This window comes from Nicotiana tomentosiformis, chromosome 2, assembly GCF_000390325.3.
Source record: "Nicotiana tomentosiformis chromosome 2, ASM39032v3, whole genome shotgun sequence".
In the NCBI taxonomy this organism is placed as follows: Eukaryota; Viridiplantae; Streptophyta; class Magnoliopsida; order Solanales; family Solanaceae; genus Nicotiana; species Nicotiana tomentosiformis.
This window is the reverse complement of record NC_090813.1, coordinates 114,223,565-114,250,090: the sequence shown is the minus strand read 5'-3', so window position 1 is coordinate 114,250,090 and position 26,526 is coordinate 114,223,565. Positions and strand designations below refer to the sequence as shown.

Here is a 26,526-nt window from a genome sequence, read left to right as displayed (position 1 = left end):
GAGATTTATATTGTGGAACCAAATGTTGAAGTAAGGTTTGTACTTATTATTCTATCTCCATGTTGTTATTTACGCATTTCATTATGGTAAGGGAGAGTGTTAATGCACGAAGGGTGATGACATGCCATATTTGTGAGTGATAATGCACGAAGGGTGATGTCGTGCCATATTATGAGTGTTAATGCATGAAGGGTGATGTCGTTCCATATTGTGAGTCTTAATGCACGAAGGGTGATGTCGTGCCATATTGTGAGTGTTAATGCACGAAGGGTGATGTCGTGCCCTGATATGAGAGTTAATGCACGAAGGGTGATGTCGTGCCGTTTTTATTGATTTTATGGTGAGATTGAGAGTAAAACCATGTAGGGTGATACCGTGCATTTTTCCTTTACTGTATTCACTATTCTTGTTGGTTCATGGTATGTTGACTGCCCCGGTTATCATTTTGTTGTATTTCTTTATCTCGTATTTCCCTCAGCATGTTCCCCTCCCGACATTTCCTGTTTAGTTATTTATTTCTGTTATTTGTATATACACTGTTAAATTGTACAAGTTGATTTGTAGGTGCCTTGCCTTAGCTTCGTCGCTACTTCGTCGAGGTTTGGCTCGACACTTACCAGTACATGAGATCGGTTGTATTAATACTTCACTCTGCACTTTATATGCAGATTTTAATACCGTCTCGGGTTGATCGAGATTTTGCTATTGGTCCGCTGTCCGGAGACTCAAGGTAGATCTGACGGTGTTCACAGACCTTGAAGTCCCCGTCTATCTTTTTTGTTCTACTGTTTCTTTCGTTTAGACAGTTATATTCTTTCAGACTATTATTTGTAGTAAATTCTAGAATGCTCGTGAATTATGACTCCAGATCCGGATGGTAGTAATTAATTCAGTTTTATGATATTCCACACTTATTATATTTTATTTTAGTTAATTATTGTTAATTACTGAATGAGAATAAGAAATTGGTTTAATGACTCTCTAACGTTGGCTTGCCTAGCAAGTGAAATATTAGGTGTCATCACGGTCCCATCGGTGGGAAATTTCGGGTCGTGACACACAACTAAACTTGTTTTCCCTCTTTTTTTAGAATTTTTATCCCCGAGCACCCACGACTTTGAAATCTTGAATCTACCGCTGATTGTGAAACGTAAAGAACTTGCCACTCACTTGATTTGGAAAAGAAATATAAAGAAAGTGCAAGACAAACATAAATTTCATTGTCTAATAGAATATGCGGTTTCATCTATTGTTGAATTTACATAGACTTAGAATTTTTAATTTTTTTTTTGTTATATACAAATATATCATCAAAATATTGATCAACTATTATTCAATGTCGGATAAAATTATAGTATTTAAACTTACCTAATTTTTAATTCATCTAGAATTGTACATAATTTTGGTGAATCAAACAATGGACTAAATCTAACATAGTCCTATACTATTCCAAATGTAAGACTTCTATCCCAGAGACAAATTTTTACGTTAACTACATTGTTAATAGATTAAGCAGTTGTAATTTTTATCAAACAAGCGAAGAAAAAAAGTCCAAATAAGAATTGCTTTCGGAAATTGATGTGGTACAATAAATAAGTTAAGATTGCACTAAACTGCTTCTTTTTAGGTAGTTGTTAATGAAATTTATTTCTAAATAGTAAATCAATTTTAATATTGGAGACCTATTACAATTAATCAATCTAGACATTGTCATTAATGAATCTTAAAATAAGAAGAATAACAACATGGATCATTAAGGCTGAACCAAAGTAAATTTTTACATCACAAAAAAAGGTATTGTTGTATTCTTAACGTGATTTTACAACTTTAAACTCTAATTATGTGATTCCAAATAGTTTCGTTTTGTCGTGTGATTGCGTCAAAACCTTATTGATGGGTTTAATAGACTATTGTTTTATAAGGTTGATGAGTTTATTAGACCATTCTGTTATTTTTTTGTTTTAAGGAACTGGTTATTAAAATGCGTTCATATCCATGATTAATTTTATAGTATATATGCAATTAAAAGTTTTTTATTTATGGTATGCATTATAATATTTGACAAATGATATTCGTGCAACGTAAAGACTAGTATATATATAAGCTTAAACGAATTTTATTGTTTTGGCATATAATGTATGGAGTATTACTACTATTACGATCAATTTCTAACCACCTAAATCACCCACAAAACAAAGTTAAAAAATTTAAAAATATATATTATTCATTAGTTTTATCATTACGTTAGGATACATAAATATATATAAAATTAAAACAAAATTGACTGATGTCAAAGATTAAGAACATAGAAATAGTATTTTCAAAGCTATACGATGCTTGGTTGTGACAATACAACATACATAAAAATTAATCTCAATAGTTATGTCATCTTTTTATTAAATTTTTACAACACAGTAAATATATAGTTCTTACTTTTAGCTAATAAATTATTTTCCTGACCCAATCCAAAATTTCTTTCTTTATTTATCATTATTTATCATTATCATCAATTTAGAAAGAAGAATATGCTATTTATCATTAATTGGTATTTAGTGTGAATAAAGAACTCACGTTTATTTTTTCACTTAATATATAAATGGAGACCACTAGATTGGAAAACGTTTAATTGCAGAGGAGTTATACGAAGTTGTAATAGTTAATGAAATAAAAATTAAACATGAAGTTATATAAGCGAACGATCATAACAATGAAGACCCATAAATTATATTAAAAAAAGTATTAAAATAGAAACGAACTAATGGAATAACATTCTCTAATTAGTATAAGCTTTAATTATTCCTGTCCAAGTGCAATTTTATTTTAATTAAGGAGCAACTTATGATGACACAACATTTAATATTTAGTTTATAATTTTCACTTGATCTATGTTTTTATGTCAAATACTATTTTAATTTCATTTAAACACAATATTAACAGATAATAGTTATCTACTAACCATATTTTTATTATGTAATAATGTCATAGCATAGGATTTCAGAAATTTATTTATATGATAAAAAATATAATTTATTCATAAATTTGTATTATTGACGTTATAAACACGTGCAACCACAAGGGTCTATCGTACACAGTTTTATCCTGCATTTTTTGCAAGAGGATATTTTTACGGCTCGAACCCGTGACCTCCTAGTCGCATGACAACAACTTTACCAATTACCCTAAAGCTAGTTTATTATATATAGTTATTGCCTTGTATTTTGAAGGATTAGACTTTGATATTCCAAAAATAATATAATAATTGTATTCACGAGTATATACAAATCGCGTTACATCTTTATATATTGTTATTCTACTGTACCACTGGCACAACATTATCCAAGTCTTCAATCATTCAATATAACCTACACATTATTTGCTATGGTACAAGTGATGGTGCAACAAACACATCCTCTAGCTACTCGTGTATACTAACATGAGTAGGGCTGCTTATCGGGCGGATTGAGCGGTTAATTACTCTTAACGGTTTGGCTTAACGGTTATCGGCTTCTAAATGTATTAATCCGCTAGCCACCCGATAAGATATCGGACGGATTGGTAACGGTTTAGCTCTTATCGGGCGGTTATTGGGCGGTTTATCGGCCTAATTCAATCTATATTGCGTTCATTAATTGTTTGTTGACCTCCTAGCATACAAATTCAGAATAGGAAATTACACATTGAGTCCATACATACATGTCTGTTAACGCCTATATATGAATGATGTAGTGTGTCATGTGTTGTAGAGTGAAAAAAGTTGTGGCACAACACTATTGTTCTTCTATTAAACATAGACATCAGGCATTAGTTTAAAAAAAAACAAAAGCAGAGGTGAGCCATAGACATCAGCTTAAACAATCTTGTTGTAGGGTGGGAGAATAAGCTAAGATAAGCCAAGCCTGGGATCTTGTGATGCATAGTACGTAAGGGTTCTGATTATTTAGGAATAAGGCGTTAGAACTTAGAGATGGAGTACTGGAAGAAGTGGAAGGTATATATATATATATATATATATATATATTCTTAACGGGTTAACGGATTATCCGTTAAGAAAATTGAATAATCCGCCCCTAAACCGATAAGCCGTTAATAAAAAAATTTCAATATGTTCCCCGTCCGTTAAGCCGTTAACTCGATACCAATAAGCCATTAAGTTTCGATTTCGGTTCGGTTTTGAACACCCCTAAACATGAGCGTCAAAACTGCTAATTAAATGTCATTGTGCAAATTAGCTAACAAATAGCATCACAAATAGTTTTTCCTATTGAATGACACTTAGGGCTCGTTTGGTACGAGAGATATCGAGATTAAATTTGAGATGAGTTTATTTTATGTTTGGTTGAGATAAAATCGTAGTATAACTAATCTTGAAATTAATTATCCCGGAATTGTAATATTTTTTTATAACTATGGGAGAGTGAATAACTAATCTCAGAATAATTAAAAATAGGATAACTTATTTCTAACTAAACGACGCTTAATACTCAATTTTTGTATTTCCTGATGGAGAACAATTCACAAGTCTAACTTCTTGAAAGAGAGAAGCCAGAAAAACTCTATGAATAGAGTTCAAGGAGCAGGATAGCTTCATTTCATTTACATAAAAAGATATTGAGAAAAGAGCCTAAATGATCATGGGCACAACTAATTTCTAACTAAAATTGTATACAAAAAAATAATAAAAATCTGTGCATTTGCTTAAAGTGAGAAGAAGAGCAAAAATAAAAAAATAAAATAAAATAGTAAGTAGGAAATTAAACTTTTGGAAAATAAATTCTCAAATACTTTTCTATTACAATTTCTAAGTGACAGCGTGAAGCTGGAGTCAAATCTTTGAACGCCTCCTTAAACCCTACTCATTTTCACCCTTGAGCAGCACATCAAAGCTCATCCCCTAAACCCCAGAACAAATGTCTTCTTCCGTCGCCTTGCGCCACGCGCGCCACCTCTCAACCGCCGCTCCTTTGTCAGCTTTCAGCGCCACCATCTCTATCTCCAAAGCAAAATCAAAGCTTAAAGCCGAGCACGACCCAGACAAAGCCCTAGAGATTTACTCCTCCGTTTCCGACCGTTACATTTCCCCTTTGTCCTCCCGTTATGCTCAGGAATACACAGTCAAGCGCCTCGCTAAATCCCATCGTTTTTCCGACATTGAAAGTTTCCTCGACTCTCACAAGAATAGCTCACAAATTACTCAAGAGCCTTTTCTTTCATCCATAATTCGTTCATATGGAGTCGCCGGAATGTTTGATCACGCGCTTAATATTTATCATGAGATGGATGATTTAGGCACCCCCAGATCAGCAATTTCTTTCAATGTGCTTTTATCAGCTTGCGTGCACTCGAAACAATATGATCGTGTCCCCCAGCTGTTTGATGAAATTCCTGTGAAGTATGGATTTTTACCTGATAAAGTCTCATATGGTATATTAATTAGGTCATATTGTGAAAATGGATCGCCAGAAATCGCAATGGAAAGGCTTAAGGAGATGGAAGAGAAAGACGTGGAGATTACTACTGTTACTTTCACTACTATACTGCATTCGTTTTATAAGAAGGGGAAGAGCGATGAGGCCAAAAGAGTTTGGAATGAGATGGTGATCAGAGGGCGTGGACCGGATGTTGGTGCATACAATGTAAAGATTATGAACATTCAGGGTGGTGATCCGGAGGGCGTGAAAGCGTTAATTGAGGAAATGAGTGATGCAGGGTTAAAACCCGATACGATCAGCTACAATTACTTGATGACTTGTTATTGTAAGAATGGCTTGATGGATGAGGCGCAGAAGGTTTACGAGGATTTGGAGTCAAAGGGGTGCAATCCAAATGCTGCAACGTTTAGGACATTGATCTTTTACTTGTGTAAGAAGGGACGGTTTGAGACAGGGTATACAGTTTTCAAGGAGAGTGTGAGAGTTCACAAGATTCCGGATTTCAGTACACTAAAGTATTTGGTGGAAGGGTTGGTGCAGAGATCAAAGTTGAAAGATGCAAAAGGGATGAGCAGGACAGTGAAGAAGAAGTTCCCTCCTAACTTGGTAAAAGCTTGGACCAAGCTAGAGGAGGAGCTTGGTCTGGCTAAACTAGAAGCCGGTGATAAGAAGGTCAATCATACTTGTTAGGCTCAGTAGTTGAATGGTGATGGATGATTTTGTTTGCTAGAAGTGTTTCATACATTTCCATAATTTATGAGGGCTTTTTGATCATTAAATTTCTCTTGTTTATCGTAAAGATGTGAGCTCACACTTGATAATTGGGTTCTACCATTTTTTATGACCTTTATAAAGTTGATAAAGAGCTCTACATGAAGATTGTAAGCGTACTTTTGGATGATCTGCAAATGTTGAATTCTATGAGTTGAATGTCCTGTTAATCCATTGCTTTGTTCCTCTCAGTCTCTCTCAGATATCTTTCTCAGACGTTGTAATCATAACAGTAACTGGTGGTTAATATGAACGTTTTGATCTCTCTTCTGTAATGCCATTAATCAAATATGTTGCCACAACTTTGACAAATAATGATGGTTTAGTGTTAGGTTCTTCCTCTACCAGTTAATTTTAAAGTATTGAGTTGCTCTATGCAATTTAGCTTTGAAGATTAGCTAAATTGATTATTGAAAAGAAAAAAATGACAACTTCTATTGGGACGGAGTAAATAATATTTGATCTGGATATAATTGGATGTGATTGGCAAGTAATTAGCATGGAATTAGATATAACGAAATGTAATCCCTTTTCTCATTATTTGACAGAAAAAGGATGCCGGATGGCGAATTCCTTTCATATAACTGACAAATTTGAAAGGGGAAAAGAACTAGCTGGTAAGTCGCGTATCTACGCTCTCATAGTTTATCTCTCGTCATCCCTTTCAATGCTTATAAATTTTTATTTCGGTTGTCACTAATTGATCACACCTTTCATGATTTACAGGGTTATGCCGATTATGGTCATAGTAAGGTCGAATTTCTTTTCGTTTTGCCCATCAAAGGTCAGTTTTTATTTTAATCATGGTGCAGTATTTGTTGTTTAGTACTTAATTTATTGAACAAAAAGTAGGGATTCACGGTGGGTCGCATGTGCCTTTACATTAATTTAATCATATTTCTTCTCTGCAATTTGCAATTGAAAAGTGCTTAATTGGCTCTTCCCTAATTACACACGGAGTTTGCCTTTCTTCTTTTTTCTCCTTCCTCTTTTAGTTGGCCTGACTGATATAATAACATTTTTAAACCAAAGGTTAAGGTTGTGCATTGCCCCATTCGGAAACCTCGTTGCTCAGCTGTCACTGTCAACTCCACTTGTTCGTTTCTATTGTCTATGTATAGTACTAATTAAATATTTAGTCATATTTTAGTGGGTTCATATGAGAATCATCAACAATTTACCACCAGTACATGGAATGATACAGGGTGGTGTAAATTTATGGAGGATATTTGAGATATCCATCTCTTTGTACTTTAGAACTTGAACTATAGCTGGGTTTTAAGTGATCTAAATTCTTCATGAAGGATAGCGGAATAATAGAGCTAAGTATTAGGATGTGTATTAAGTTTTCCAAGTTGTAAAAGGTATAGAATATTTCACATGGTTGAGTGAATGAACTGTTGTCTCTTTATATGGTTTTGGGTAATTTTTGATTCATGAGTTAGCTTTTGTGGTAAAGTTAGGTGCACACTTCATTTTCTTTATATGGTATCAAATCTAGACCCGTTCCTATTCTTTGTTTACCCAATGATTGGATCTCATTGTTATGTTGTCCATGCTCCAAATGCCCTCTCTTGTGTGTAATTGAACATCTTCGTTAACTTATACTGTATTCTGTGATGCTTTCTAAGATCATACTCTTTTATATGTAAAAATTGGAGATTTCATTAGATACAAAAGCACCCCTTGATTATTGTACAAAGATGAGATTTTCTTTAAAATAAATGTCACAATAAAGTAGGCGCACATTATGGTCCTTTCTTTGTAGTAATATATTAGCAAGCACCTTTTGATGTAGACCTGGATAGCTGAACTTCATATATAGCTTCCATCTCTCCCCACTGTTCATCTGCATGCACAATGGGCTTTAACATGCAGAGAAGTGTTTAGCCCCTCATATCTTTTAATTTCAAGTAATGTTATATGGGAAAGAAGGAGGTGGGATCAAGAGCACGAATAATTGCTTAAGGTACAATAACTTCAATTTATTTAGCATCTCTAAAATGAAATCTAGACGTTCGGATATACATGTACGATACTATTGAAAATACAACTTCCAGGCTTATATTTCAACCTGTGGCGAACAGTTAAATTTATACTACTACTACTACTACTACTACTAATTACACATAAGAGTGCAAATCTTACGTACATATCAACATGTCTAGACATTTGGGCCAATATTTTTATTCTGAGAAGCATGACCAATACCCGGACTGTGTCCGGCTTTGAGATCGTTTACGCTTCCTTCAACAGTGTGCTTTGGTTGATAATTTGCTTTTGGTCCTGAAGAAGAATGTCCAATACCTGGACTATTTCCTGTTCCTGTTGTTGTGTAGTTGAGTTTTCCCGTAACTGGTGAAGTATCACCAGTAAAACTTTGCCTCCCAAGAGTTTCTTTTTCCATCGTGTTATCAGCAGAGTGAAACTCGTGTTTCTTCAATGCTTTCAGTTGTCTTCCCTCAGTCATTAGAACTAGGTGGAAAGCAATTACTGCAAGAAGGAAACTAAATACACAGATATGTTTGATACATGCCATAACTAGAGAGGCAATTTCTTTAGAGGTACTTAAAGGTGAAATGGCTCTTTGAATGCTTAATTTTCTTGCTTGTGAAAGAAGCAAAGAGAACTAGACACCACAGGAGAGAAAAGTAATGGGGTTTCAAGTGTTCTATTGAGATGATATCTAGCTTGGTCTTTGGGTGAAGAATGTTTTTTCCGTTATTGTGGTACCTGTGTATATATAGGAACGAGAACTTCCTACCTACCCATGTAAGGTCATCAATATTTTAATACTCTGTACTTTTTCTAAAATTTAAAATTGTCCTCTTGTAGGAACAATTTGGATGGTTCATGGTCCTTCAATAAGTTTGGAATGCTTTTTACTTGTTTTGTAAATGGCTCGTCACTGATCTTTAGCACTGTATTTCGTTGTTACTTCTTTCCTAGTTCTTTTGTGGTCCATCAGTGCTTCTTTCATTTCTTTGTCCTCTTTACAATTTGAGTTGCTGCTATACATATATTTTTCAAAAATAGGATTTAAGTTATATGATAGCAAAAATTTTTTACAACATAGTAAAATATAATTATACTATCAGGCGGTAGTAGATTTACTCTATTTTTCAGGTTATTATAGTTGCTATGAAGAGTTATATGTTGTAGGAAGAAGGATAAGGAGCTTAGTTTACTGGATCTATATTAACCCAATATTCTTAACATGTGGCTTAAATATATGTGAAAAGTTATTACTAAAGTTTTAACAAATATTAAGTTGTGAACCTATAATTATATTTCAAAAGTGCAGTAATTTCAATGGTAAGATCTTATAAAATGAATTCATTAAGTTTATATTCAGTATCCATCTCTGGTCATAACTCATAAGTCAACATTAAATTATGGTGTAAAGAATCTATATAATGTTAGTGCACCCAATTTACACTAAAAATATAATGCTTTGACCTGCTTGAGTCATGTGGTCGTTTGGCTGGCAAGTAGTTATTGCATTGTAAAGTGTTTAGACTTGTAGTAAGGTTGATAGTTGGATGTACAGTAACCTTTCTTTTTATTCATGCAGCTTTATTGTTTCTAAATAGCAAAGATAGCTAAAGATCTTCAGATTTAAGGCTTATAATAACAAAAATATGTTCAGCCAGCCGTCCCACCACCGAAATTTTAACTTGAAAGATTGGATTCTTTAGTACTTCCCACTTGTCTGTGCTTAATGTTTTTTATATGGGTGGTTTATATGTAGGTTCTCACTCTTTTCAATACACAAATTTAAGTGAAACCCATCTTATTCTAGTTCATTTTAATTTGTTTATGGTACACTTATGCTTTTGAGAGAGTACTTCATGATTAGTTAGCTGTTAAGATTCCAAATCTATGATAATCATGATCATTCCTATTTCAGCTGTATCAAAAACCTATGAAGGGCGGCTAAGGTCGTTTTCTTATAATCTGCTAAAAGTTGCTTTCCAGAAAATTAAAGTCTTTTCTGCTCCTTTTCTCTCTATGTTTTGAGCTCATTCTTATTTTAGTCCTTTTGTATCAAATTCGGCTGGAGAAGAGAACTTATGAAATGAGTATTTCTTCTATAGCTTGCTGCATACTTATTTATGCTCAATCATAACTATATATGCATTTGAAAAGGATATTCTTCATACTGCTGTTAAATCCAATTATATTTTCCTTTTGGATCTTGGGAATTCCCTTATAATGTTCATTAATTGCTAGTTGATTCTCATTTGTTGGCTACTCCTATTCATTTTCTCTTTGCATTAGTATGAAATTGGAGCTCTATGTTTTCCTGGGATCAAATAATATTCTGTTGAAAAGTAAAAGCACCAAGATGCGCCACACGCACGGGTGCCTTGGAATATGATTTCTGCTTAAAAGAGCACCAACCACTAACCAAAAAAGTTGATTGCTAATGGATGGCTTAAATAAGCTATGGATAGTTGACTGAAACTAAGTGATCATTAGTCTGGATTTTGATTTGTTGTGGTCCTTTTCATTTATATCTTCTACACTTTGACTCTTCCTTTTTCTTGTCCAGAGTAGTAATATATTCAACTGTCATGACCACTTATCTTTTTTAGGAATTTTCAAATTGATGTGACACCTCTAATACTTTTACTTACTAGTACTATAGTATTAGTTTTATTTGTTTTAATAGAATTGTTTTAGCTTTCTGTTGTTGTCGCTGGTTAATTTGCTTTCCCTAATGAGGTATATTGTGGATTCGTTGTCTAAGGGATAATAGATATAGCTGTGATTATGCTCTTCCTTGATATCCTTAGTTCTATTTAGCTCATCTTAGTCCAATATTATATGAAATAAAATAAAAATAAAGTTATTACTCTTGCTTCTACTAGATAGTTCAATTTTGCAGCAAATTTGCCTGGTTCTTCCTGAAGTTCAATGTTGGGTTTTGCATGCTCAATTTGGTGCCAAGCTCCTCTTTTTCTTTACCCCATATTTCTCTTTTCACTATGTACCACTTCTTTCTTTTTGTCTCTGATATTTGTTTTGTTCTTTCTCGTTTTGGCTTATCATCTCATATTTTTTTTCCCTTGTTTTTCTAGGGGGTGGGGTGAAGATCTTTTGTCTAGTGAATACTAAATTAATTTGGTAACTACAGAAGCCACCAACTTGTGAGGGGCCTAGCACTCTTCTTTGTCTCAAATAGGTTATTAAGTAAGTCAAAATAAACCAAATGATACCTTAGAAGTGGGATGTGCAATTCATTGACTGTCCATTTCCTCATTCTCTCTATAAACTGAAATTGGAAAAGGAGATTCTTTCGGTAAGGACATCTTAAGTTGGCTCCTCGAGTCCTGGAAGCCTCTCTTTAGTGCTGGCCCACCAAATTGCAGAAGACATAAATGATAGACTATATATATTACTACTAGAAAACAAAGAGCATTTTGCTTCATATATATATATTACTACTATATATATATTACTACTAGAAAACAAAGAGCATTTTGTTTCAGCTTTTGCTAGGCTGTGATTCATGAGTGCTGTTGGTAGCTCAAATGGTTATTATAGTATAAATCACCTAAAAAAGACGGTATAAAGGATCTTTTGCATGTCTTTTGAACCAAAAAGGTTTATATATTTTTTAATGTAGTAGTTGCTTTTACCATTATAATTCATTTTTCCTCCTTTTGTATATTCTCAAGTTAGATGGTTAGTTACCCTTGCAGTTTTTTTGTTGAATATTCAGAGATGCGCATGTTAGAATTTTGGAGAGAGTGCAGATTTTGACAACTATGCAGATATTTACCAAGAGATTTTTTTTTTTTTTTAATTACCGTGATGTCCGAGCCAACTTTCGTGCACCTCGACTAATTTCACGGGATACTTGCCACCTCCCACCAGCAAAAGGATCAGGTAACTCTATCCACCAAGGTTTGGATAGATGAGAAGAAATCACTTAGCTAGCGTTTGGCCATAGATTCCCAAATTTGTTTTGAAAATTTTGATTTGGGTGAAGTTTGGTTTGAAGATGAAAATGTGTTTGGACATGATTTTTCAAAACATATTTCACTTTTTATTTGAAAAAACATGAAACATGACTTATATCCACAAGTTCTAAAAACTATCACAAATACCCAATAGTACCATTATCGCAAACCATAGCCCTGAACATAAATAAGTTTGGTACAAAATTATCATTTTTATAATGAACTATATAAATAATTAATTACAGTGAAATCCCATTAGAGAATTACGACTCCTAATTAAAAAGAAAAAGTTAACTGATATGAGTGTTCAGAAAGTCATTTAGTCTACAAATTTGAAGCAGAAGTAAGATGCACAAAGGATTGAGCTGATAAGGGAGCATATTCATCAAATATTTAGTTGGTCGTAATAAATGTGGGCTCTTTTACAAATTATAAATGTTTGGGGTAATATTTAAAAAAATTTAAAAATGTAGCGGTCATGTTTTGGCCAAAAATCAACAATTGAGGTGATTTTGGGATTTTGGATTTTGTCAAAATGTGGGCAAAATCTATGGTCAAACATGTGTTTGTCAAATAAATCCCAAATTTATTTTGGCAAAACTCATGGCCAAACGGATCCTTAGTGTTTTTTTGCCTCCGGGTTTACCAAGAGATTCTTTTCCCACATCTTCGGGTAATTGCTTTAGTCTTCTAGCCTTACAGACATGGTATTTGCGCTGACAAGGTTATATATCTTAATGTAGAATGATAACATGTTGATGGTATTTATAGTTTGTTTGGCCAAGTTTCTAAAATCAACTTATTTTGAAAAGTGTTTTTCTTGAAAGTATTTTTAAAAATATTGTTTTTCTTAAAGTACTTTAAAAAAAAATATTTTTGGTGAGAAACAGTTTGTTTTTGACTAATTAATTTGAAAAATACTTTTGAGCAGTAATTAGTGTTTGACCAATCTTTTGAAAATTGTTTTAAAGTGTATTTTTCTCAAAAGTGTTTTTGAAGGGAACTACTTTTTTCTGCTTCTAAAAAACGGTTTCTGCTTTTCATCAAAAGTATTTTTTTGCTTCTAAAAGTTTGGCCAAAAGCACTTTTGGTCCCCAAAAAAATTGGCCAAACAGACTAATATACTGACAAAGATCATCAATGAAACAAATTGAATGCAATGCGACCACGGTAGTGTCATGAATCAGTATAAGAGTGTAACTGTGAGGGTGCTGGCTAAAAAACAAAATCTCGACTATCAGCAGTTCATAATATACTGTTAATGTGCTAACATTATGTGACGAAATACTAAAAGATGTCTGCATTAACCTAAGCCTGCAGTTGGTTCTTTTCCTAATTTCGCTATAGAATTAAGTTGACGAGAGGAACTAATTTTTTACAATGAAATTAGATTTTATAGTCTAAAGACAATACGTTCGCATAATTTTAGTAATATTTTGGTAGACTAGTTCATCTCTGTATAAGTATTAGACATTTTCGATCACCAATTAAATATAGTTCTATGCACTTCATGCAATTTCACTGTTCTCTTTGCTCAGTAGGTTACAGAATTTGTCACTGCAAAGGCATCATATTGTAACTAAGACCACATGTTACTAACATGAATTTTTGAAGATTATGAACTAAGACCAATATTTTCATTTTGAATATTGTTAGTGTATAAGTTGATTTGGACCAACTTAATTAAGAAGAATGGTGGACAACTTAACTTTACGAGGTAAAGAATTTCATTAGGAGTTGATATAATGTGATGTAACTAATCATACTTTCATGCAACCGTTTTAAAATGCTGTTAATGTAAATAAAGTCTTAATTCCCAAAATGCTGTTAATGTAAACAGAATTTGCCAGGATCTTGGTTAATTTTAACGTCAAGTGACTGTTTATTAATGCAAGTTTGGAACTGTGATACGAGCACAGTTGAGAAAGTTAAATGTGTGTTAAATATAGTCCTCTGAACATTTTTCTGTTATGAGACTTAAATAGGTAATCTGCTGATATAATTCGAAAGCCAAGATTTAATGTCATGATATAATATGAATTACATTTTTATAATTAGACATGAAAACCTATGTCTAGCATAATAATTGATGCATGTAGCTACAGCTCTTAGTTCCCTTTAAGAGAATGACCAATCCCAGGGCTATGACCAGGTCCCGAAGGAGTGAAGCCATCGGCATGACCAGGGGGAGGGGGCTGAGGCACTATCTGAACCGGACTTGGCGGTGTTGGTGCTGGTGGGGTTGCAAGTGTGGCCACATTGTCAATTAGTGCCTTCTCTGTTGCATAAACTTGCATGTTTCCATTGTACTGTTTCATCTTTTCAGTTTCTCTTTTGGTTAATGCTACTGTGTGAACAGAGGGTATAGAGGGATCATTTGCATTCTCGAACTTCAAGTATCTTCCCTCAATAGATCGAATAATGCGAGAGAATAAGATCATGGAGAGGAAAAGGTTAGCAATGATCAATTTGATTTGAGCCATGAAGAGAGTGATAATAGATCAGAATGCAATTGATGCTATTTGTATGCTTAAACTCATTCTCTATAGCTATTTATAGATGGAAAGCAAGCAACATGAGGGCTATTGATTTTATATCCCTTCTTTGCTGCCCTCTTTGCTAAGATAACTTTGTATACGGTCAAAATAGATTTCGGCCTTAGCACGTCCGATCGAGTTCGAACGATGATCTATCGAAATAAGATTCCGAAGGTGGAACAAACTAACCTCGAACCCGGGGAGGCCGATCCGTGTCGAGTTCGATATCATTATCAAGCTCGAATCGAAATCGAACCATGAGGCAGAGTAGACCAATCAACATTGACCTCGAATCAATTCGAGGGCTCGAGCCAGGATCGGGCTCGAACCAAGATCAAGAGCTCGAGTCGAAATCGAGAGTTCTAAGCAAGATCGAGCTCGCAGACAAAAGCTGTTGCAATCCCACTAGAGAGAATCTTGGCAGAGATTGTGAAAAAACTGACTTATCATGGGTCTCCCACTGAATGTTTATTTTATTATGCTTAGAGCCAAATCTCTCCACTATAAAAGGGCTTGGTTACCATTTCTATAGAACAAGTTTTTCTCAGGCTTACATTGTAATAAAAGCGTTATATTCTTCTACATTAAAGAATCGTTCTTTCAGATTTTTTAGATTGATTCTATTTGTTGAATCCTAAGATTCATTGTTCCTGACAACCTTATTTATTTCGCATTCTCTGCAATCTATATTTACATTTCTATTTATCTTTACATTTTGTGTTAAGTTACGCCACATATTCTCGGAACTACGTATAAATTCAACTCTATCCATTTTTCGGGTAAACAAACTTTTTTGCAGAAGATTCAATTTCACAACATTTGGAGAAAGTTGAAAAACTTCATGTTATATATTAAAGGGCATACGTTAGTGAGCTAATTAGACTTCTGAGAGGCCACCCGTCACGTACGGTATATCAAAATGTTGTCCTAATATAATATAGATTATTATATTATTCATACATGCTCCACTGGTTTCCCTCTTTTGTTAGTACTTTATATTTTCAATCAAGCATGCTCACTTTCCAACTGGAGAATCTGATAATATTCTCTTTACTTTGCGGCCTACCTACTGTATATTACAATTTAGCTCTAGTTTGCTAGTTGCCAAAATCGATGAAGGTGAAAGAGTTCATTTGAGCTTGAAGATTTTGGTGGTAGTAAATTGTGCAAAGTTCAATCAGTCAAGATGAATATAGTTGCACTTGCATATATTAGGGGATCAATTCCCCTTACTCTAACTAGAAATCTTTATTGGGCCAAGAAAGATAAACTGGTTGGGCTACGTACAACCTTGGCCCAGAATCAAACTGAAAAACTGTACGCCAACTTCCTCTCCCGCCAATCGCGCTGATTTTCTCGTCGTTCGTTCTTTTCCGTTCACGTAGTTGTTGGTCCTAACTTGCTACGTCCATTTATAAGTAATTTATTATAAAAAAAAATTAATTTTTTGCTTTCTTTTGAGTAGGTGTTATTAGAATAGATTGGGTATCTTAAAGAGTTTGAATCTTAGTTTTGGGATGATTTGGCGGAGTTTTGAGTGATTTGAATTAAAAATTCGAAGTAGAAGATGAAACATGAAAAAAAATGATATGTGTATCACACTGTGTATTATTTGTGTATCACATATATATCATATTGTATCAAATGTGTATCACATACATTATTTGTGTGTGTGTGTGATGCATGTGTGATACATGTGTCACAGAAACAAAAATTGACTCGATTTTAACCACGAATTTTGATACCAAATTAGTCCAAATCACCTCCGATCTTCCTAAATATTTGTATATTGACTCATCTATATGTTTTCAATGAACTTTAACCATACTCATTGAAAAAGTCATTTTTCGCTTAGATTTTTGGAATCTTGTATATATATACTATTTTTTTTTTGTATTTCATCACCTTGTTTGCTACCTTATCCAGTGGCGGAGCCACCTTATAAGAAGGGGTGTCAATGACACCCCTTCGCGGAAAAAATACATTGTGTAGGTAGGTAAAAAAATAAATTATATGTGTATATACTATGTATCTTATAGATGATGCTCAAATGATACATTGTCAGGTGAAAAGTAGAAGGGGAGATATAGATTGCTTACTCACTGTAGTTTATGGTTATAATGAGATAGAACAAAGAAGAGCTTTATGGGTTAACCTACAACTACTATGAGTAAGTATAACAGTTCCATGGTTAATATCAGGAGATTTCAATGCAGTACTATATCCAAATGATAGACTATCATGTAACCGAGTAAGTTATTCAGAGACTCAAGAATTTGCTACTTGCCTTCAACAAAGAACATTGACAGAACTACCTTGGAAGGGTGACTATTATACATGGACAAATAAACAACCTGGTGTAGATAGGGTCAGCAGTAGACTGGATAGAGTCTTTAGTAACTATGAATGGATGATGTCCTGGGTCCATGTGGAAACTAACTATGGTTTGCCTCAAATATCAGATCATGCGCATATGCTGTTAACACTGTCATCTTCAACATGACTGGTAGAGTACCCTTCAGATTTTTCAACATATGGGCAGCACATGGAGACTTTTCTCAAATAGTGGCAAACATATGGAACTCTCACAATACTCATGGAACTTTGAAATCAGTATGGATAAAGTTGAAAGACTTGAAACCTGCTCTGAAAGTTTTGAATTCTAGGGAATTCAAAGGCATCACTCAAAGAATTGATAAGGCTAGACTAGAGCTGAGGACCATACATGAGCAGATATCAATAACTTGTATTGATGCTTTGTTAGATAGGGAGAAGGAAACACTACTCAATCTTGAGAAGTGGTTCTTAATTGAGGAGAGTGTTCTACAACAGAAGGCTAGAGCAAGATGGATACAGCTTGGAGATTCCAACTCAAAATACTTCACAGCAGTAATGAAGGATAGAACTCAAAGGAAGCAGATTACAGAAATCACAACTTTACTAGGAGACAAGTTGACTAACCCTGCAGCTATCAAAAAAGAGATCATGGATTTCTACAAGAGTTTAATGGGATTAATTGCCAATTCCTTACCTTCCATAAACAGATCATACATGAAGAATGGTCCTACATTGTCTCATCAACAAATGATGCATTTGTGTGCAGAGGTAACTCACCAAGAGATTGTTGAAAGTCTTAAAGCCATTGGTGATGATAAAGCACCAGGTATTGATGGATTTAATACAGTTTTCTTCAAAAAAGCTTGGGGCATTATCAACATTCAGATTACAGTGGCTATAAAGGAGTTCTTCTCAACTAGAAAGATCTATAAATCAATCAATTGTTCCACTATCACATTAGTTCCTAGAGTGACCAAACCTGCCACAGTCAAAGAATATAGACCAATAGACTGTTGTTCAGTTCTATACAAGATGATCTCTAAGATCTTGGCTTCTAGATTGCAGAAAGTCATGCCAACCATAATTTGTGAAGCTCAAGCTGGTTTCATCCCTGGCAGAAAGATTGCAGACAATGTAATTCTAGCTTATGAACTAGTTAAATCATATACTAGAGCTCAGATATCCCCTAGGTGTATGATAAAAATTGACCTTCAAAAGCATATGATTCAGTGGAGTAGATCTCTTTACAACAAGTGATGGAGGAGATAGGTTTTCCTGACAGATTTACCAAATAGATAATGGAATGCATCAAGACAGTAAACTACACTGTCCTTGTAAATGGAGAAACTACTGAGCCTTTTAATGTTGATAAGGGTCTTCGACAAGAAGATCCTATATCTCCTTTTCTATTTGCAATTGTGATGGAATACTTGAGTAGATCCCTCAATGAACTTAAGAAGGATCCTACATTTTAGTACCACCCCAGGTGCAGGAAATTAGACATAACTCATATGAGTTTTGTTGATGATCTATTGTTGTTTGCCAAGGGTAACCTATCCTCTGTGACTACATTATACAAATACTTCTCTCAGTTCTCTGAAGCATCAGGTTTACAGGCTAATTTAGATAAAAGTATAGTATATTTTGGTGGAGTGAAACAAGATGTGAAGAAACAGATTTTGGATCACCTGGGACTTGAACAAGGTTCTTTGCCTTTCAAGTACCTAGGCATCCCCCTTTCTACTAAGAAAATAGCTCTTATTCAATGGCAACCTCTGATTGAAAAGATCACAGCCAAGATCTCCTCATGGACTGCTAAAAAGTTATCCTATGCTAGTCGTGTGCAGCTAGTGCAATCTGTTATATTTGGTATCCAAGCCTACTGGGATCAACTATTCATCTTACCTGCTAAGGTTTTGAAAGTGATTGAGGCACTCTGCAGAAGTTATATTTGGTCAGGAACTAACACAATAACTAAGAAGGCATTAGTGGCATGGGAGAAGATATGTACTCCTAAGTCAGCTGGTGGGCTAAACCTTATAAATCTCCCTTTGTGGAACAAAGCTGCAATTGCTAAAACCTGTTGGGATTTAGCTCACAAACAGGATAAGTTATGGATAAGGTGGATTAATGCCTATTACATCAAACAGCAGCAACTCCAGCATATGCCAATCCCACAACAAGCTAGTTGGATGGTGAGAAGAATAATTGGATCAAGAGGTACCATGTTGCAGGCTCAGAACTCTAGTGATCATAATACTAGTAGTATCAGGCAAATATACTTACAGTTGCTAGGAGAATTACCAAGAGTGAGTTGGAAATGTCTAGTCTTTCAGAATTCTGCTCGACCAAAGGCAATGTTCACTATGTGGCTGCTATTGCATGGAAGGTTGCCTACTAAAGACAAACTAGCTAACTGGGAATTAAATGTCACCCCTCACTGTGTTATGTGCCAAGATCAGGTTGAAACAAAGGAGCATCTTTTTGTGCAATGCTCATATGCAATAGAGCTATGGAAGAAAATTATGAAATGAATTCAAGGAGACCAAATGATAACATCCTGTTGGGATCAACACCTTTAGTGGATCATCAAGCAAGGTAAAGGGAGATCCAACAAGGCTAGAATATTCAGAATGATCTATGCTAAAACCTCATATGCACTATGGATTGAAAGGAACACGCGTACATTTGAGCAAAGATATCGTGACAGTGCTGCTTTGGCAAGAGAAATAGCATACATTGGCAATATTAGAGTAGCGGCTCGAGCTAAGAATCATATACAACAATTTCTTATATAGGAGTAGATCAGTAGTAATATATAATTAGGTGTGTGGTAGTGTTTACTTCTTTTGAGATAGTCAGCTGAGTTTGCTTAACTATGGAATTGTAAAGTATCATCTTTGGTGATTAATACATATGAAAGTTAATTACCAAAAAAAAAAATTACTATGTATTGACTCTCCTTAATTTCTTGGTATGTTTACTTTTATATATTTTGACACTCCTTAACCAAAATTCTGGCTCCGCCACTGACCTTATCCATGAAATTGTCTTTCCGTCTTACATCTAATGTTGCTGATTACGCTTAAAATATGGAATGAGATCTTTACATGTGATTCTTGGAGAGAAAGAACCTTAGTTATTTGGGTTTTCAATTTTTTTATATGCTTGGCTAAGTTCGATAAATTTATGATTAATGGCTAGATGTTGGTAAGTTGAAACTTATTTGGGATATTTATGAAAATGGTAGTTGACTCGAATTGAATCTCTTCCTATTTTTGAACATTGCCCAACCTTTGTGAGGTAGGAAAACGACCAGTTTTTTTAGAATTAGTATCAAAAAAATTTGTACTGTTTTGTATCCCTCCTTAGCCACATCATTGATTATGTGTTTTATAAAATGCTAGTAGTATATATTTTTTATTTTACAAAGTATAAAAATAGTTTAGTGCGTATGCTTCTTTTGCTTTCTTTTTGTAAAAAGATAGTATATATTTGATTTGCAAATCCTTAGTTCCATGATTGCACGTAAATGATACTAGTATATATTATTCTGACTAGCTGTAAAAACTAGCACTATCTGTTAAAATCGTTAATAGCAACATCCAGGACCAGGAGTTTCACAATCCGGCGTTTGTCAAAATGGTTAACAGCAAAATCAAGGAATTTCACAATTCGAAAATTTTGAAAACTGTCTTTCAGATCAATCAAGTCTTCCAAAAGTTTTAAATGAATTTTAAGGAAAATGACATCTTCTTTTTAGAAACTACTACAAAGATAAATAAGTTTAAAATATTTCTTGACATCTGAAAACAACCGTAAGTGTAGTTCCGTTCAGCTATGTAGTAACCAGGAGACACATGAAAGAAATGAAGATTTATCAAACACAAAAGTGTTCCAAAATTGCTGTACCGTTGAAGTAGGACCAACCAGAATCATTACAAGTTTAACAGGTAGAATTGACCTCCCTACAATGCATCTATTTTAACATTTCAAGTCGTTTCTTTGTTAAATTAGAGATAAAGGCAACAATAAAGGAAAACAAGGGGAGAAAAATATTTCCTGCAGATCTTCAACTACTTGCCTTTGGCACTGCCAAACTCTACTTACTTCACTATATACTTCAGTGTGGAATAAAATACAATAAAACCTACAGATACATGAGAGAGTAAAACTTGGTACTATGCTGAGTTTGGACTGATTTATAGAGTCGAATGCAACAGGAAGCTTTTCCAAGTTGAGAGTATACCAGTCAGCTTTTGCAAGAAAAACAGTTGATATCTGCACCTCCTTCATCGATCAATGATAGTGAGAATTTTTTTCTTTTTTATTAGATGATGGAGAAATCCCCCAGGACTAGCAAGATGGACAGTTAGTTATGATGAGCTTGCCACTCTACTCTTCTCCGTGTAAATACCAAGTTTAATAGTTTGCAGACAATAACTCGTGACGTGTGCCTAATCCACACATCAGGTGCTACGCTCTTACCACTAAACCAAAGCCCTAGGGACTGAAAGTGAGAAATTAATAGTCAGCTTGGAGGAATCTCTCGTAGGCTGTTCCATTCAAGGTCTTGTTCACATCATCCCAATTCTTGATATGTTCCCTCAATGGCCCGTTATGTATCTTAACTTGACGGCTACTTAAATCCATCTCGGGCAATCTTAGAAACTTGAGAACGTCTACCAATTTCTGTAATAAAAGCAGGAAGTATGAGCAACGTAGATGAAACAAGATTGCAAAATATTACTGTGTTAGACGATGGAAAATTGGTCTTGGTTTCTCCAGCATAGAAAGCTTTGGAAGTTGGTCATACAAAAATCTAATGAAAAAGCCTTTTTTTTATCCGAAGAAGGAAAGTTAAAGAAGCTAGACTAAATTAGCAATTTGAGTATGTATTTAGTGAAACTCCCAGGAAGTATTGCAGGACAAAAGTAATTACAAGTTCAAGAATTTTAAAGAAGATTCTTACAGCTCGATTTCTGACAATATCTTCGTAATACAGAATCATATACCGAGTACTGTTGAAGTATTCCAGTGCCTCACCGGCTGCTACCTCCATTTTCTTCAAATCCGTTATCAACAATGTTGTGTTGATTTCTGGTTTGTACTTTGCAAGAGTACCAGCCTAGGTAAAGCAGCAAAGGGATTAGATTGTATCATTATATGTCCATGTGCCTGCAGTGATAAAGAGGGATGGGTTCGAGAAGATACCTCGTCAGGTGAGTGCACATGAGACTTGTGTGTTCCATTCAAGAGTTTGGCATATCGATCATAGGAGTTCGAAAGCACTGAAACCATACGCCGCAGTAGATTCCTTCTAAAGAGAAATATAACAGAAACACCTTTTTCATTGAAATATTCAACAATTTCATTATGGTGTTGTATCAGCCCCTGCAATGGTCATACATAAGAATCAGAAAATTCTAGCAGCCCACCGAAGCATTATTCACACAACTTGCTTTTTATGTGCTGAAGATGTGACATAAAAACCATTTGCTTATTTTATCACAAATAATATCCTTATCCATACACAGTAAACTAAGTGTATCTTTACATGAAGTAAGAAACAGTACAAGGAATAACAACAAAAATAAAAAATAAAAATCACAAAAATTGATCCTGCAGGAAAGACATTCTGCTCTTTAACAAAGATCTCTTGTTAGCTATTAGCTACCAAAAGCCTAATTTCCTAACTTTTTTATGAAGATTTGGATTCCTATAACCTACCTTGTGAATGTACCACAAACTTCAGTTTCAAATTGTATAAAGCTTCAACAGATATTAATATCATTGGAAGAACAAGATGACATCTTCAACAAATTTGAGAACTCCCACAACTTGCCTCATATTGTTATATTCTTTCAGAGAAAAATATGACAACCTGAAGGAACATCCAGATGTACTTTTTTTTTTATAACCATGGTGTAAGGGCCAGCTTGCGCGCACCTCGACTAATTCCACGGGATACCTGTCAACTCCCACCAGTAACAGGTACCAGGTACCATGTAACTTTGTCCACCATGGCTTGGACAGAGGGGAAGAAGTAACCTAATATTTTTGTCTCCGCTAGGGTTTGAACCTGATACCTCATGGTTCTCCACCCACTTCATTGACCACTAGACTACACCCTTGGGTGCAGGAACATCCAAATGTACTTCTTTTCGAAATGTAAAGGAATTGCTCAAGGAGAAAAGCAAAGACCATTCCAGCCATGCATACTCTTTCTTTTTGTGTCACACAGAGTTGAGTACTCACAATCTCACCAGCTGAACTACTAAACCCCGAAGAATTGAACATGGCTCGTTCAATCTAAAACGCACTGTTTAAACCTGACTTTGATGCACGATCAAGTTGAACAAAGAGGGCACTGATTACAAGTTCCTCAGAGAAGAACCTAATCCTAAATGGATCTCCACCATAAATTATATTTCTATGATATTCGTCGAATATCTTATTTCGAACAATACAAATTGTGATTGGACGATGGAAAAACCTTTTGATACAATTAGAACTGACGGAATCCCATGGCACCCTTTTTTCAAGAATCATGGAGATAAGAATCCATTTAAACAATGAACAATACGAAGATACAGATCTCAAGAGGTCACATCGATTCTTCAAATCATCAAGAGAGAGAGAGAGATACATTTAGATCAAATTCTTTATAACCATTACATGAAATAGAGCCTTCTTGCAGAATTCTTGTGCTTTATGCAAACACATAATGCTTCTTGTTTATAAGGAAAATAATAATTTAAATAATAAAAACACCAATACCTCTGTGATTGATAAGAACAGTTCTATATATTTGTTTTTATTTTTATTTTTGATAAAGAGAACATAAGAACAGTTCTACGTGAAAAAATCATCTCTAACTTGCAACTTGAAGTGATAGATGTGCTTATAGCCCTTTTCATATCTCAGATCAATAATTAACAAAAAGGTACACGCTATGTATCACCAGCTAGTCTTAACAGTTTGGTGAAGCTTTCCCAGTTTCATGAGGGAAGGCATACTCTCCTGATGTTTGTATTTGAAATATTCGGAAATTGTCAAGCTTAATTCTAGAAGCTGTAATAGATAAAGGTACTTTTGTCCAATGCTTAAAACAGCTTGAAATAAGAGAAATGTAAGGTATACACCAACATAACAGGCGCAAACGCTAGTAATTCCTGATAAGTACATAACCTTGCATCAAGTACAAGAGAACTTTTCCCTCTCCAAACTGACCATTAGGCGCCAAACAGTAAAAGATTTACTTTGGCGATCGGAAGTTGTACTGCAGTTAACTAAGTTCAAACACTGTGAATCTTAAGAAGTTCAATACACGCCTACCCTTGGCACAACATATTGATCCCTGCCTAGAACTTATCCAAACTTATTTGAAGCATGCAACGAAAACCTTTTAAGGTAAGAAAGAGTTATTACCTGATTAAGCATCCACTTGAAGCCAACTGCAGCTGAGCAGTGATTTTTGGAAGCACTCGTGAAGAAGTCCAAATTGTAAACTGTCTCCAATGTCCTCAGGATTGAAGAAACATTTTCTCTCCTATCTTTGACGGAGAATATTTCACCATTGGAGCTTACATTCATATGACTATTCAATAGTGTCTCGAACCATCCACTCCCAGACCTCTGCATTGAGAGAATGGCAAAGAGCCGTACAGGATTACAGGCACAATCAGCCCTGAGAACAGAGATGAAATGACTATAGGCAATTTCATGTAAGACGGAAGCTTAAGAACCAATCCAAAATTTCTCAAGCACATACCGGCTAAAGGTCTTCGGCTTGGGATAATGCACGTACGGCATTTGGGATCGATCAATGTCATAGTTATGACAAGGCCTTTGTATGACTTCAATGTTCAAGTATTTACTTGTTTTCTCGGTGCTAGTTTGTTTAAGACAAACTGAACAGATATAAATACCAAATATCAGTGTGAACACTACAACAACCATCCTTAACAATGCTGGAGATTTCTTGGGAGATTTTATGATAATACTATCCTGTCATTCAAACACAAGCCAGTAGTCAATGCAAATGATCCGTGGTCAGAAAAATGCCAAGTTACTAATCATTTTGACTCAGAAGGATACTAGTTTCTTTTAGGTTTAATTAAAATAAGCTTAAGTACATGATACATAAGGAACAAAAGGGAAACAGAACCAAATTGCAAAGAAATGTGATTTTTTTTTAAATAAAAAGAAAAGAAAAGAAAAGATAAAACTATCCGTACAGTTATCGGAAAAGCAGCAGGTAATTCGACATAAAGCAACTAGTACCGGCACAAATTAAGAGTAAAGATAAGATAGATCAAACACATGTCAACCGAATACACATTACTCTACAATTTACATTCCGTGGAAACAGGCCAAAAATAGACTCATCCTCTGAAAGTAATGAAAAAGTAAATTTTTTATTTACATTGCAGTTTGCAAGTTCCAAATATCTGCTAAAGTTGACAACTTTTTATTAGAAATTGGAAGAACAAATAAAAGAAATGCAAAAAAAAATTCAACTGTACAAATAATAGTGAAATTTTTGGGTAGAGGAATATACCCCAAGAAATCTTTGAATTTTGAACCCAACAAAACTTGTGGGGTTGGGGGGGGGGGGAGAGAGAGTAGGGTTCCAGCTTAAACAAGAATGTAAATGCAACCAAAGAACAAATATTTAGCTGGATCTCTGCTGAACATAGGCACATGAATTAGAAGGAAAGAACAAGCAGGGAAAGCTAAAAAGACAAACCTTTGTAAAGAAACAAATTTCCTCAGCCATTATTAGTTCCTATTTGCAAAGAAGCTAACAAAAATCAAAAGGGTCTTTGTACAGAAACCTCAAAATCTTGTACTAGTATTCTTCATTCACCGTATACTCAGCAGGCTAAAGACCACTTCAAAATGCCTGGTGTTATCAGCCGCTCAGTATGTAATAGAAAAGCAGAAAGTTTGAGCAAAGTTGCTCGTGCATAACAAAGGACATTAAAAGGGTCAACAGTCCAAAGCTCTAGCTTCAAGAACCAGACTTGTCTATTTTTGCTGGTTTACTTGCTTGTTTTGCTGGTCTTTTTCAATTCTGATTTCCAAAGGGGAAGAAAAATAGAGAATAGTGGTGGGGTGCTTCTTCGGTGCAGTCCCACTAATTGTTGTGTTTGGGTATATTACTTGTCATCGTACTTTTTAAGGGAATGCCGTAATCTAATATGTATGGTAAGTACTTTACTATTTAGTTTATTTATGTTTTAGGCTTTGTTTCTCCTTTTTTGTCATTGTCCATGTCCAATTCATAGAGACTATAATAGACCGTAATAAAAACACCAAATTTCTCGCATGCTCAGGTTAGGTTGATTCCACCCTCTGACTTGACTTTTGTCTTGTTTCAACTTTACCCCACGTATTTGGCAATATATATGTTTTTAATTTAATTTTTATATATATGTATATAATTCTTATATTATTTAAAAAGTAATAATTACTCTC

The 26,526-nt window shown here is 34.6% G+C and overlaps 3 protein-coding genes across 10 annotated transcripts; 1 reads left to right on the top strand and 2 right to left on the bottom strand.

Annotated features, from left to right (window-relative positions):
- The first annotated feature begins 4,781 nt into the window (after positions 1-4,781).
- On the top strand, positions 4,782-15,786 carry LOC104117002 (small ribosomal subunit protein mL103 (rPPR7)-like). Of its 8 annotated transcripts, none has more exons than XR_011414165.1 (5): positions 4,782-6,101; positions 6,749-6,817; positions 6,927-6,984; positions 14,322-14,417; positions 15,506-15,786. XR_011414165.1 is itself a non-coding variant. In XM_009627977.4 (3 exons), the coding sequence occupies exons 1-2, from the start codon at positions 4,908-4,910 to the stop codon at positions 6,782-6,784; spliced, it is 1,230 nt and encodes a 409-aa protein (XP_009626272.1). In that variant the 5' UTR covers positions 4,782-4,907; the 3' UTR covers positions 6,785-6,817; positions 11,909-11,970. The 8 variants fall into 8 exon arrangements, 2 of the variants coding, with proteins under 2 accessions (XP_009626272.1, XP_009626271.1); XR_011414164.1 differs by lacking the exon at positions 15,506-15,786 and adding an exon at positions 14,729-14,763; XR_001973383.3 differs by lacking the exon at positions 15,506-15,786 and adding an exon at positions 14,531-14,763.
- LOC138905431 (precursor of CEP6-like) lies at positions 8,365-8,739 on the bottom strand. Its single transcript, XM_070193956.1, has one exon. The coding sequence runs from the start codon at positions 8,737-8,739 to the stop codon at positions 8,365-8,367; it is 375 nt and encodes a 124-aa protein (XP_070050057.1).
- A 5,133-nt stretch (positions 15,787-20,919) lies between the features above and the next one.
- LOC104117001 (uncharacterized) lies at positions 20,920-26,216 on the bottom strand. Its single transcript, XM_009627974.4, has 6 exons — positions 25,796-26,216; positions 24,818-25,053; positions 24,475-24,733; positions 22,258-22,437; positions 22,016-22,171; positions 20,920-21,735 (listed from the first exon to the last, which is right to left on the bottom strand). Exons 1-6 carry the CDS (start codon positions 25,823-25,825, stop codon positions 21,568-21,570), a joined length of 1,029 nt encoding a protein of 342 aa, XP_009626269.1. The 5' UTR covers positions 25,826-26,216; the 3' UTR covers positions 20,920-21,567.
- Between the last annotated feature and the right edge of the window lie 310 nt (positions 26,217-26,526).